The 14,684-nt window shown below is 36.6% G+C and overlaps 1 protein-coding gene across 12 annotated transcripts in view; it reads left to right on the top strand.

Annotated features, from left to right (window-relative positions):
• The window catches only part of ANKRD28 (ankyrin repeat domain 28), a 191,290-nt gene that overhangs the window by 114,001 nt on the left and 62,605 nt on the right, over positions 1-14,684 (top strand). For 7 of the 12 annotated variants that reach the window (XM_053221471.1, XM_053221472.1, XM_053221470.1 and 4 more), the window contains one exon: positions 10,466-10,536. The exons of the other annotated variants lie outside the window; for them this stretch is intronic. In XM_053221471.1, coding sequence (XP_053077446.1) covers positions 10,466-10,536 — 71 coding nt within the window. The remainder of the gene's footprint in view (positions 1-10,465; positions 10,537-14,684) is intronic. 12 annotated transcript variants of the gene reach the window in all.

The following is a 14,684-nucleotide window of genomic DNA, read 5'->3' as shown; positions in this document are numbered from 1 at the left end:
AAGTTTACTTAGGAAATTAGAATTGAAACTAGGTGTTTGACCTGATCGAGTCTCTAAACAAAGAAGAGAATGGAATACGTGGAGAGGAGAAAGTAGGCAACAAAAGTAGGCTAATCTGTTCATGTTAGCGGTGAAAACTGTTAACATAGAAAGTTCAGGGCAGATTGCTCCTGCCTTTCATATTAATAATTAGTGACATTTTGGGGCGCCTGGGTGGCTCAGTCAGTTAAGTGTCTGACTTTGGTTCCGGTCATGATCTCGGGTCTGTGAGTTCAAGCCCCACATTGGGCTATGTGCTGACAGCTCAGAGCCTGGAGTCTGCTTTGGATTCTGTGTCTCCCTCTCTCTCTCCCCCTCCCCCACTCATGTGTGCGTGCGCACGCTCTTTCTCTCTCAAATAAACATTAAAAAATGAAAAATAACAATAATTAGTGACATTTTATAGTCATAATGATGGGGGGATGGGCATTAAAGAGGTACTTTTTGGGATGAGCACTGGGTATCATATGTAAGAGATGAATCACTGGGTTCTACCTGAAGCCAGGACTACAGTGTATGTTAACTAAATTGAATTTAAATTAAAAAAACAATAATCTTAAGAAAATTAATGTGAAACAATCCCCATTTAGCTCTTGCATTATACCAAAGTCATGATACGCTTCAATAAAAACACAATAAAGTAAATGCATTAATTTTATATTATAAAAACTACTTTGGTGTTGATAACAAGGTTATTTGTTGCTACATATTTCTCTGAAATGAAAAATGAAGAAGATAAAAAGGTTGACATCAGCCTATAGTCCTGTCCTTCCATGTTCATGTTTGGATTTTGATTGTTTTCTGACTTCCTATGGTGGGAAGTAGGAAACCGTGTTCTCTAATTTGTTTCACTCTTGTGTTTTCATTGTCAAGAATTATGACTTTACGTTCTATTTTGTAATCAGAATTCCCACTGTTTTCACACGCACCCCCAGTCCTTATCCATTGCTTCTCTAGCCCCAGGTTTTTTTATTTTTGTGTATCTCTTGGTTGTATAGACATCATCAAGTTGTTGGGGGCTGGGTGGTTTTTTTTGTTGTTGTTGTTGTTATTTCTTTTTTTTTTTTTTTTTAATTTTCAGTAAGAGCTCATTCTTATTTATTTATTTATTTGGGACTGTTCTTATTTATTTATTTATTCTTATTTATTTGGGACTGTTGCCTTTTTTTAACTGAAAGGTAGATTGGCTACTTATAAAATTCTTGATTCATGCTTTCTACTCTCAACTTTATAGATGTTACTTCAGTATCTTCTAGCATTAAATGCAAGTCTTGGATCAGGCTCTTCTCTGCTGACCATTTCCATCTCCCCACTCTCCCCCCCCTCCCCCACCCCCACCCCCTACCCCACCTGCCCCCAATACCACCTCCACCATTATGGTCACTTCTCTTTTGCCTGGATGCCTGTAGGATTCAATTTTTTATCCTTAAAATCCAGTACTAACTTACGCAGGCTAAATCTGTTGATTATTTTTGCTGGGAAATGTCAGTATGCACTTCTAGCTCTGAAATTTAGATTTTTTTTTAAAGTTTATTTTTACTTATTTTGATAGAGTGATAGAGAGTGAGCAGGGGGGTGGGGGCAGAGAGGGAAACAGAATCCCAAGCAGGCTCTGCAGTGTCCGTGCAGAGCCCAATGCAGGGCTGAAACTCACGAACCGTGAGATCATGACCTGAGCCAAAATCAAGACTAACCGACAGAGCCACTCAGATGCCCCTAAAACTTAGATTTTTATTTCATGTTTATTGTCCACTGAATCTTTGAATATTTTGTTTCTGTGTTTTTCTGTCAGTAAATTTTTTCTACTGTATGTTTTTCTATGAGCTTTTCTCTGATTGTAATTTTATCTTTTCCTTTTAGTTTTAGGTTATTGTCCTTCATTCATGCATCAAATATTTAATGAGCGTGTCTGTGTATCAAGCACTATTCTAGGTGCTGTGGGTAGAGCAGTAAATAAAATAGATGGAAGTCCCAGCCTTCATGGAGTTTGTTTTGATGGAGGAGTAAGAAGTTAATACCTATAGCTTGTCTTGTAAGTGATAATTGCTATGAGAAGATTAAAGCAATAGTATATTGGGTGGGGATCAGTTCCTGTTTTATATTAGGTTATTAGGAAAAGATTCAGTGTTATATGACATTTGAGCAGATAAATGAAGGAGATGAGGAAGCAAACCTTGTACACCATGCAGATATTTAGAGGAAATGGAGAGAACAAGACCAGACACCCTGAGGTGGTGGCATGTTTGGAGGCAAGTGCAAAAAACAGGAAAAGAAGTGGAGGAGGTAGCAAGGTTCCAGATCATGTGTGGCCTTATTGGCTTTGGCAAAGACTTGGTTTGGCCCTTAAAGTGACGTGGAAAAGCAAAGGAGAGTTTTTGAGGGAAGTGACCTGGTCTGATGTAGGTTTTTGGACTGTGGTTCAGATTCCTGGCTGTGTTTTAAATCATGTTTATTTTACCTTCTGTAATTTCTAGGCTTTTATCTATGATTGTCTTATTTTCCTTCTTTCTTTCTTGATCTCTGCCAGCTCTCATCCCTTTGCATTGTTTTTCCTCTGTCTTGGAACTCTTTAAGGTCTCTCTTCAGAGCTTACTTTCTCTGAGGTTGTGTATAGAGTAGTTTATAGATTCATCCTCTGCTTTCCTGGGATAATTTCTTTCAGATATACCTATTGACTGTTTGCTCAGTGTATTCTGTTCCCATATATATTTTCCCTAGTGTCCCGTGCTGCATCTTTACGTATCTTTGAAGAATATTCTTCTCTCTGGAACAGCTATTTGCTAACAAATAGAGTAAGCAGGGGCAAAAAGTGAGCATCAGTTAGGTTTGTTTCAGTAGCTCTCACACTAATTGGGTTTTCTCAGTCTAGCAGAGGAGCTTCCTTCAGTTCTTTGCGTACTTCATGTCATTACCTCCTTAGATCACAGGTCCTTAGGTAGTCATCTGCTGGTGTTTGGCTCTTACCCTCCATCTTCATTTGGGTCAAAAATAGTAAAGATGCCTGGTTGGTCCCTCTTTTAGAACTGCCCCACTTTGTTCTTCTGTATTGTGAAGTTAGAGTTCTGTGAATTACCCATATACTGCTGTAGATCATCTAAAAGACTGTTAGAAAGAGGTTCTGGGACACAGCAGGGAAAAAAGGACAGATGCACATACACACAAACACATTCTTTTAGAAGACTCCGTGGCCTTCCCCAAATCCAAAGAAGCTTCATTTGGTATCCTTCCTTATTTTGGTATAGATTTCACTGTATTTGGTGGAAATTTTCATAGTTTGGTTTGCAGGTGCAACTGTTTTCTTGTTGTATTAAGGATGTTATTTCCTCATATTCTCTTTTATATTTTGGTTAGGTTTTTTGTTAAGAGCAAAACTACGGACTCTCTTTAGCCTGCAGTCCAGAACTAAATTCATTGGAAATCATACATTTATACATGATGCACCTCCAAGATTTTTGGATGAGGGGTATCATTCTTGACGTGTTATGTGTAATCAAACAAGTAAATCCTTCTGTAGAACCTATAGTAACACTGGAGTCTAGTGGAATTAACTTCACAGTTACTATTTTTTGAGGTAAAATAGTAAGAGGAAACTTTGTGCTCTTACTACCTTTCAAGTACTATTCTAAATTTACTTTTTCACTCTTAACTCTGTGAAGGTATTATTATTATAGAGAGGGAAACTAAGGTATTTAGATTTAATAACTGGCCAAAAGTTACTCTGCTGTAGTCTTGCTCCCCTCTTCACTCTGCCCCCTCCACTCTCCCCACTGACTTAGCAAAATTTGTGTAGATAATTACTTTTAGTGAAGAACTTCTGTTTTAAGGACTAAATTTTCTTGGCTACAAACTATATATACTTTTATGACAGCTATTCATTTAATGCTTGTATTTAAAATTATAGGTTTAGCAGTACCTCAGACTGTTTCTAGTGTGTGATTAACTGGTAAATGACTGTGTTGTGTAAGTCAAAAATTCATTTGGTTAGTCTGTTATAGAAAATATATCCTTAATAAGGAAATACGAATATTACATTTTTGGTATTAGGAATTAGACACAAAGTATGTGGCCCTTGAAAACCTTCATTGCTGGTATATTAATTTGCTAGGGCTGCTATAAAAAAGTACCACAAGTTGAGTGACTTAAACAGCAGAAATTTATTTTTTCATAATTCTAGAGGTTAAAAGTCTGAGATCAGGGTTTTGGTGGCATCACTTATTATGAGGCTGTAAGGGAAGGATCTGTTCTAGGCCTCTCTCCATAGCTTGTAGATGACCATTTCTTTTTGTGTCTTCTGTCTGTACATATCTGAGTCCACATTTGTTCTGCTTGAAAGGATACCACTCAGATTAGGGCCCACCTTAATAACCTCATTTTAACTTATCTCTGTAGAGACCCTGTTTTCAAATAAGTTTTCATTCTGAGGTGCTGGGTTTAGGACTTCAACATATGAATTTGGGAAGGGTGGAGGGGACACAGTTCAACCACGGTATCTGGTGTCCATAATACCATCATAAATGATACAGTTCAGCAGCTTTTGGATTTTTGTTTGTTTGTTTGTTTGTTTGTTTGTTTGTTTTTTAGCATTGCAGGTGGAAAAGTGGAAATGTAATTGTTTTTTGCTTATTCCACTCCCAACCTGAAAACAGAATCTGAAGCTTTTGCCACTGCTTATGGTAGGCAGCCAAAGGAAAGCATTATTTCCAGTTTGAGAAGAGTAATGAAAGTGTTTGGCTCCTGGTCCAGCTCACTGGATTTGGACAGTCTCCTCTGAAGCTTGGGAGTAGCAAAGAGAATTATTCTCTGTAAGGAGAAGCTTGAGAATATTATTAGTGGGAGTACTTATAATGATTATAAACACCTTGACAATAGAAATAACTTTAATAATATCTACTATCAAGTACTTAGCCTAGCTCAGAGGTCAATAGACTTTTTATGTAAAGGGCCAGACAGACACCTGGCAACTACTTTTAATTCTACTCCTCTAATGTGAAAGCCACATAGTTAACATTGTAATAGGTGTAGCTGTATTGCAGTAGAACTTTATTTACCCAGTAGGTGGTTGGCAATCTGTGGGCTGTAATTTGAAGACACCCTGGTATAGATTATGAAGATGCTACCTCATCTACCTAATGTTATGGTAGGGCAAGGTATTTAATAAGTATGAAATAATTCATTCTGGGTACCTGTTTCAAAATAGAATAGAATGTTGTAACTAGAAATGGATCATACAGATCACTTAGCAAAACCCTTGTTTTACTAATAACTGAGTTTTCAAAGCTCAGAGAATTGGCACATTTTGTTGACTGATTAGGGGAAAAAACAGATGAGTTGAGACCTAGAGTCAAGTGAGATGCTCCTGATCTGAGTTCCTGACCTGTGAAACCCACTTTGTGGAAACAGGAGCTCCCTCTGTTGTTTCAACCTGGGCCCCATCCTCCCTCGCCCTCTACCCTCCATGTACACAGCAAGGCATAGGAGACAGGGATTATGATTAACAACGTGAAGGTCTGGGTTGTGGGGAACAGCCCCCCAGGTCACACAGCCTGCTGGTTACAGAGCCATTATTAGATCACAGTTCCTGCTCCCCGGCTCCTTCCACTAACCCCTGACTGTCTCTTCATGAGTCCAGACCTCTCTTCAGCTACACTGTTGTCTAGAGCCCAGAATAGACTGATGTAAGTAAATCAGATTTTTAAAAAAATTATTTTCTTGTTTATCTTCAAATGAACTGGGCATTTGCTTAATCTTGGAAATCTTACCTTAATTTTTTTTTCTTTTATAAACTGTCAGAGTACATTTTTATATATATGAATTATTAAATGAAAAGACTGTGTGAAATGAAAAGAGAAGCTGGTTATCTGAATTTTTCTATATAATCATTAACTCTGGTATCAAATGGATACAATCTGTTTTGGTTACCTTGCAGTTGTTTTTTGTTTGCTTGTTTTCTTTTTTGCTTTTAATATTGCAGAAATCTAATCACATTTCTACTCTGGGAAGATGGATCCAAATTCAGATATTTGACATGGCATATGTGCTGGCTGCTTATTTATTATCTTAAGGGAAGGCTCATAGATTTCCCTTATATGTGGATTTGTGGCGGCGGGGGGAGTTTCGTAAAGAAAGTATTTGGTATACTATTGAACATAACTGTCTTGGATTTAATGAAATGTGCTTCTTGCACTGAGAGATTTTCTGTAAATGTTGGTTTGCAGTAGTCAGTCAGTAATACCATTCTTAAATTCCTATCTTAATTTTCTTCAATTTCTCAGCACTTCTTCCTCTTACCCGAGGGCCTCCCAGTAACCTAACTTCAACACTAGGGATGGAGCTGCTGTTATATATTCTCTTCTGTTTTGATGATTAGGAAATAGTAAAGGAATTAATTCTTTCTTGGTGATTTAGAAACCACAAATATTATACTCTGCCATGTATAGAGTATGTGGTGTAGTCACTAGAGCTGTTACATTTTGATTTTCTCTCTTTGAAGGCTGTTTTATGTTTTAAGTTGATATGATCTTTTTTCCTCATTGTTAGCCATTGTGACTGGTTTTCAGCTATTAGACTAGTAAACTTTACTCTAGAAATATATTTTCCATTAGTGGAATTACTTTGTAGTTTGTGTTTATGAATATATAGTTAATTTTGGAGCCGTCTGTGTAGAACAGAAGTCTGGTTACCTTCACAATTCTCATAAGATGATTTTTGGGAGCCTGGCCATCTGAAGTGTGCCACCATGCTTGTTGCTGTTACTCCATTTTCATTTTATACCCACTGCTGCTCTTATAATGTGCATTGCTATGCCGTATTTGCCTGTTAATATGTAAAGCGCATACTAATTAATGGATGTGGGCAGGCAAGATATTTGTTCTGTTGGTGTCCTTAGAAGTAGTTCAACCATTTCTCATATACTTGACTTTTAATTTCCAAGGAATTAAAACATTTGATTAATGCTATTAGAAGAAACACATGGTTTAAACAAAAGATGAGTGTATTCTGAAAAAGATATGATCAGATGTCTAAAATTCGATGGTGCTCATCTTCCTTCAGATAACTATCTTTAGAATCTACAAAGAACAAGCCAGATTTTTTAATCAAGTTGCCTGTTACATTAATAGCAAGTAGTAGTATTTTGTATCCTCAGTAAACTATCAGTGGATTGTTACAGTCACTCATGTTTTTTGATAAATTAACTTTGAATTTGTTATTATGGGGCACCTGGGTGGCTCAGTCGATTAAGTGTCCGAATTTGCTTCTCAGGTCATGATCTCACAGTTCATGAGTTTGAGCCCCGCATCAGGATCTGTGCTGACAGCTCAGAGCCTGGAGCCTGCTTCCAATTCTGTGTCTCCCTCTCTATGCTTCTCCCCCGCTCACGTTCTCTCTCTCAAAAATAAACATTTAAAAAATAATAAAAACAATAAAATTTGTTATTAAATGTGAAGAGATGAGGCACCCGAGTGGCTCAATCAGTTAAGAGTCAGACTGGCTCAGGTCATGATCTCACAGTTTGTAGGTTCACACTCCACATCAGGCTCTGTGCTGGCAACTCAGAGCCTGCTTCAGATTCTGTGTCTCCCTCTCTCTCTGCCTCTCCCCCACTCTCTCACCCTCTCTCTCTCTCTCTCAAAGAGAAACATTAAATAAACATTAAAAAAAAACATTAAAAAATAAGTGAAGAGAAAGAAAGACTACTTAATTATCATAACTTAAAGTGGAAAAATGGTACCAGCAGAGTCTTTTACTTTGGGCTGACAAATGGCCATGAAAATTGGATTTTCGTCCTTCAACTGTGTATGTGATAACTGTTCCAAAGAAAGACAAACCTATCTTTACTTTCTTCCTAGTTACTTTCCAATTTGAAGCAATTGAAGCCAAATTCTTGGAATTTTTTATGGCCATTCCTTTTATTCCTTCTTCAGTACATTTCTTTTTTTTTTTTTTTTTAGTAAGTCATATTTCAATTTTATTTTAAAAATTTTAAATATATATTTAAAGGTATGTGGTACAGTGAAGTTGCCTTTCTACCCCAGTCCTCTATCACACAGTTCTCATTGTACCCCACCACCTACACAAATGTATAGGCAACCACTGTTATTAATGTCTTAGTGTTCCTCCAGAGTTTCCTTCTGCATATAAAGCAAATATGAATATAGATATTTATCTTTTCCGTGATACTTATCTCTTCCATTTTCTACATAAAATTAAAGAATATTATTCAAACAGTTCTCACTGCTTTTTTCACTTTTTATTTCTCAGATCTTTATCAGCACATAAAGATTCTTCTCATTTTTCATGACAGCCACATTCTATTTCCTTGTTAATTAATATCTGCAGCCAGACTTTTGACCCTTCCCATTTGCTGAAGGTCCATAATCAGGCCTCATTCTTTTCTGCCTTTGTCCTGAGTACTTGTCTTTTCTAAGTGTGTCACTACCTTTGAGGCTTTAAGGCCAATTCTTGCCTTTCAACTATGCACATAAATAAAAAATTGTAGAGAGAGGTACAAGGATAATGGAGAACAATTGAAATTCCAACCAGATAAATGGGAGAATGAAGAAGCCTAGCTTCTGTATTGCCCTTTATTGTCTCTAAGGACTCTAACCTCCTAACCAGTAAACATTTAAAATGTTTGCACTATCTACATGATGATTTTTGATGATGATCTTACACAAAATAAATGCTGACTTTATTGTACTCAGGCAGTCTGTGTTTTAACCATTTTGGTCTCCCAAGAGCCTAGCAGATGGTTGTTCAGATGTTTATTACATGAATATTATACTACTCTCTGTAGCTGTTCTTCATTTTGCTGAGCCCCTGTCTTTTGCCCAAAGCCTAACTGAACAATCATGAAAAGCTCTCATGTTGGTTCTTGATTCTTTCAGTGTCCTCACTGTCACTGCTCAGAGTTTAGCTACTCTCAGAATTTCAACTTCTTACATTTGTGGATGGTTTTATACACTTACATTTCATTTCATTTTTCTCTCACATTCAAGACTTTTAAATCTATTCTAATATACATATATTGTGTGTTTATCATGTTAATCTTTGTAACAAGGTATTAGGAGATCTGCTTTATAGATGAAGAAACAGGTTGAGAGGGATCACGCAGCTAGTTAGGAACCCATAGCTAGTAGTTACTAGAGCTGTAACTTCGAGTCACTGCACTTGATTATTCCCTGGAACCTCACACTCAAAACATACAGTGTAAACATTAGACATCTGAATTTAGCCTTGGTTCTACTATACTTTGATGTTAAGCTATCTGCCGTACCTGTGTTTCATCATCTAGAAAATAAGGAGTTTGGACTAGATATCTAAAGGCCTTTCTTACTAGCTAGTAATGATCTTGGATATAAATATAGGATTGTTTATAGTGTAGGACCTATTGCCAGTCCCTCTACACTTTTAAGAGCTGGGGCTGTGTGTTTTTACTTAGATATATACTGATGCTACAGTTTGGTTGCTGCTTCTGTTTGGTTGGGATTTAGGTACAAAATCAGTGGATTTTATATAGCCAATAGATTTTTCCCTCCTTTTTTTTTTGGTCTCACTAAATGTATTTATATTCTATTAAGGACAATTTTTATCCATTGCCAGTGACTTTTTATAATTTTTTTAACGTTGATTTATATTTGAGAGAGAGAAAGAGAGACAGTGTGTGAGTAGGGGAGGGGCAGAGAGGAGACAGAATCTGAAGCAGGCTCCAGGCTCTGAGCTGTCAGCACAGAACCCGACACAGGGCTCGATCGAACTCACAAACTGTGAGATCATGACCTGAAACCAAGTCTGATGCTTAACCGACTGAGCCACCCAGGTGCCCCAGCAATGATTTTTAAATAACTGTACGTAGTTGATATTTTTGTAATTATTTAAACCTTTAGGTGTAACCCAGAAGGACATGTGGGTTCATTCATTTCTTTCTCAGTTTTTTTTCCTTAAGTCGGTAGCCATTGTATCCATTTTACACAGGAATACCTAATGCAGTTTTTATCCTCATTGAAGAACTATTTTGATATTATATTGCTTTATACCATGATAGATTCTTAGTAAAGAAATGTAATGAAGACTTTGTAATGGTCTGCGTTTTACATAGGAGTATTCTTATTAAGTATTTGACTTTTTTAAGACACGATTTAAAATGGGATCTTATTTTTACTTTAATATGCTCTGTATAAAGGTGCTTTTCTAGTCTATATATAAAAGGATGTTTCTTTTATTTTTAATAAAAAGAGCTAATACCTTATTGGAGAATTTTGTTTTGTGATTTAATGGTAATTTATTAGCAAAAAGTATAAAAAAATGAAGTACTACTTTTTCAGTTGTTACTTACCCAATTTGGACTATATATAACTAATATTTCAGGAAATTTATTTAAAATATTTTATGTAAAATATTTCAATTTATTTTTTTCTTCTTGTTGCAGGAGCTAGAGTTAATGCCAAAGACAGCAAATGGTTGACACCTTTACACAGAGCAGTTGCATCTTGTAGTGAGGTATGAAATTTCTCTTAGTAAATACATCATATATAAAAACATTATAAGTAGGCCTGCCTGTGAGCCCATATTAAAATTCTGTGTTTTCACAAGTAGGAAAAAGCAACTGAAAATACCTAGATTGGTTATTTGACTTTAGAATTTGTACAAACCAAGTTAAGTGTTCCCCATTTCTCTTTTGTGACTAAGGTCTCTTGAAGAGTCTGAAATAGCAAAGAATAGAAAACCCTCCTTGTATATGTCCTACAAGAGAAATTATTTGTTATCTTATAAAATCCTCCTCAATCTTATCTCTAATGGACAGGCTGCAGAGGTTCTGCTGAGTGTAATCAAGAAATAATCTCAGCAGTATATAGCGATTCATTGAAGTATCGTTTGGTTAAACAATGAAATTAGCTTCAAAAACATTGCTCGATCTCACATTTTACCAGTTCTAAATATATAACCTAAAAATTCTAGGTGTCTTATGGGGAAGAACAGCTTCTTCTTATTTGTAACCCTATACTATTTACTCTTCAAGATAACTGACATTTTTGGAGAACATTCATTTTTATGTTTTTCATACTTCTAGTCCTCATGACACCTTGTAAGATAGTTATTTTGAGGGAATTGTAGTTCATCATTTGCCAGAAACCACTCAACTTTTGAGTAGCAGAAATGGGATGAAAACCTAGACCCTCTTTTTTCTGTCATTTTACTCTTTCTAAAATGTATTCGGTGCATTTTAAAAATGCATTGTGTCCAAAGAACTCTTATCTCTTCACTTTTCTTTGTATTTCTCATTATGAACTACATCTTGAACCCAGAACAAGAATTAAACAAGTGAAGAGAAGTAGAGGGTGAGCGGCTGGGAGGGATTTCAAACCCTGCAACGTGACTGCAGCAGTCTGTTAGCTGTAGCCTCCTAGTTGGGAGGAACGGGAGGGAGAGAACCGTGGGTGGTGCACTGGAGCACATCTTACCACATCTGGGTCTGTGATGTGCTGTAGCTGCTGGAATGTGCAACTTGGATCTGGAGAAACTGGCTACAGATATCACTTGCCACTTTCTAGCTCTGTGATCTTAGGCAGATCTGGGGATTATCATGAAAACTAAGACATTAACCAAAATATTTTGAATTCTGAAATTCCTTGGTAATGTTAAGTTTGTGATTAGCCCTCTTATAAAGAGTTTCTGTAAACAAGGCAGTTAAGGAAGATAAACATTACTGTCATTGGGACCTATTAATAAGTTAGTCATACCTATCCAGTTTTTAGTATGACCCTTGGGAATATGATTATTAAAATTAATGGAGTTTTGCCAAATTAAGTCATAAGGGACACTTTGCATATTTGTAGAGATTGTAAAACAGACCAGAAATTCTTAAGGTAATTAATATTAGAGGAAGGTTGCAGGTTCTGCCCAAAGACTTAACAGCTGATTTTTTAAAACTATGTACTTAGCCTGAACTTACAGGCAAGCTGTAGGTTAGAAAGCAGTGATCTTAATAAGTTTCTTGAGTATGCTTTCAGCCTAAAAATTACTGGGCTGTGTAGTAGTATTCTTTTGTAGGAAACCTAGTTAAGAATACCAGTTGCACCCATGTTCTTTTCATTTTTTCTACTACATCCTGAGAGCAAAAGAGTGCTGTACTTAATGTCATTGAATAAGGAAATATAGCCACAGAAGGGTATGGAGAAGACAAAATTTTAGGCAGCTTTGGTTTATGTTTTTGAAGTACTGTGAGAGAAGAAAGCCCTAAAGAGGGTGCCAATCCTCCAAGGCCTTTGGAAGCTAACACCATCATAGAACATAGTGGAGAAGTTAATTCGTCACAAAGAGGATGCCTTAGTGCTTAATTCCTGCACTTTACCTGGGTTGAGAAAGGCTGCTTTGGGTTACAAATCCTAAACTCCTCACTCTCCCTCAGTGACATGGCTTCCACACACCTCATCGTATTGGCTGGCTGACTCATCTCCTCTCCAGTGGTGATTTGTGACTGCCATTCTTCAAGTCAGAGCATACAATTTAGCTCTCTCAATGCTGAGTATTCTTCTGAATAAATTGATTACTGAGTATTAGGGCTTTTTGTGTGTTCTTGTTTTGTTTTTTTTAGCTTGTTTTTTTTAAGAAGCCACATCACACTGCTAAATCCTCTGGAAGATATACATTTACATTTTTAACTTTAGGAATTACATCTTAGTTCTGTCAAGACCCCAAATTTATATTATCACATGAGATATTAGCAGTCCCTCCCACTATTACGTTTATTTGCGAATGTGTTAGCCCTTCTTTTTCCCATGCCTGACTTCAAATCAATGGTAAGAATTGCTTTTAAAAAGGCAGAGCCACAGACAGCTAGTGCTGTAGAAACTCTTCTAGGTGGACCCCAAGCAATGAATAAATACTCTTTAGACAAAATTATTTAACCTTTTGTCATCACCCCATATGTCATAATTTTATTAAAATCTGTGTCATAGGATATTTAGCTGAGTTTTTTCTTAAAATTTTTTTAATGTTTGTTTATTTTTGAGAGAGAGAGAGAGAGAGATACAGAGCATGAAAAGGGAAGGAGCAGAGAGAGAGAGAGAGAGAGAGACAGACAGACAGACAGACAGAATCTAAAGCAGGCTCCAGGCTCTGAGCTGTCAGCACAGAGTCTAACACGGAGTTCAAACCCATGGACCATGAGATCATGACCTGAGCTAAAGTCGGTTGCTTAATTGACTGAGCCACCCGAGTGCCCTACTTAGCTGATTTTTTAAAGTCAAGGCATTTCTTAACTTTACATATTTCTTACACATACATAGCCTGTAATAATGGAGTATTTCTTACACATACATAGCCTGTAATAATGGAGTATTTCTTACACATACATAGCCTCTAATAATGGAGTATTTCTTACACATACATAGCCTCTAATAATGGAAAAATTGGAATTAAGGTTGCTATGGTAATATTTATCATTAGTGGAACCGTATATACCTTTTATTATTCCTATATTATTTTCTAAATACTTATAATGTGCTGATAATATGATCTAGAGTTTTACTAGTTCTGACAACAGGCTTATTGATTGTAATTTCTAGAAATCCGCGTGTTTGGTTTGGTTTAATGTCTCCCTCTAGTCTGTAGAGATTTGTTTTTTTCTGAATTTTCAAAGATTACTGCTATTGTGATCTGACATCCTATTGTGAATGATAAATGGTAGATACGTTAGTCAGCTTGGGTTGCCATAACAAAATATTATTGACTGTGTGGCATAAACAACAGAAATTTGTTTTCTCATAGTCTGGAGGCTGGAAGTCCCAGATCAAGGTCCAGCAGAGTTTCTAATGAGGGCTATCTTCTGGGCTTTGCAAACTGCTACTTCTTACTGTATCTTCACATGGTAAAGAGAAAGGGGGGGGGAGATCTTTCTCACTTCCTCTTCTTCTAAAGTATCAGATCAGGTTGCCTCCCTTATGATCTCATTTAACTTCAATTACCTCCCAAAGACACTGTCTCCAAATATAGTCACACTGGGAGGTGTTAGGGCTTCAACATATGAATTGTGGGGGAACACAATTTGGTCCATAGTAGTGAACCCCTTGTTCAAACTTTGGTCTGTCTTGATTCTAGGATCTTGGTAACTATGTTTATAGCGTTTCTTAGGTGCCGTCTTACCCACCCTCACATACCATTAACTGGATTTATTCTTGCTTTTCAGCAAAACAAAAAAATAGTTTTGATTTTTCTATTTCTTGCTAATGGAACATAAATATTCTCCATACTTTTCAGAAGTATACACTGTGAATTCCAGAGTGGGAATGAATAAGGGAAGCCTGGCACTTATTCCCACTGTTTGCCTAACTTAATCCAATTATAAATTCTTCATTTTGTTTTTAATTATTTTCTAGTACATCCATCAACATATCTACTAACATTTCCCAGGATAATGTTAGTTTTATCCTCCAAATCATAATATACCCTTCTTGAGTTGGAGAATCCTGATGGTGTGTTTGTACCACTTCCTATCTGTATCCTTTTCTTTATACTCCTTTTTTTCATTGAAGTATAATTTACAGTAAATGAACACATGTGTAGTCGGGTTTGGACACACGTATCCACTCATTTTCCCAATCAAGATATGGAAGATTTCCATCACTCTGGCAAGTTACCTCATGTCC

The sequence above is a fragment of the Acinonyx jubatus genome, chromosome C2 (genome assembly GCF_027475565.1).
Source record: "Acinonyx jubatus isolate Ajub_Pintada_27869175 chromosome C2, VMU_Ajub_asm_v1.0, whole genome shotgun sequence".
Classification (NCBI taxonomy): domain Eukaryota; kingdom Metazoa; phylum Chordata; class Mammalia; order Carnivora; family Felidae; genus Acinonyx; species Acinonyx jubatus.
The sequence above is the reverse complement of the archived record's forward strand: the minus strand, read 5'-3'. Positions and strand labels throughout refer to the sequence as shown.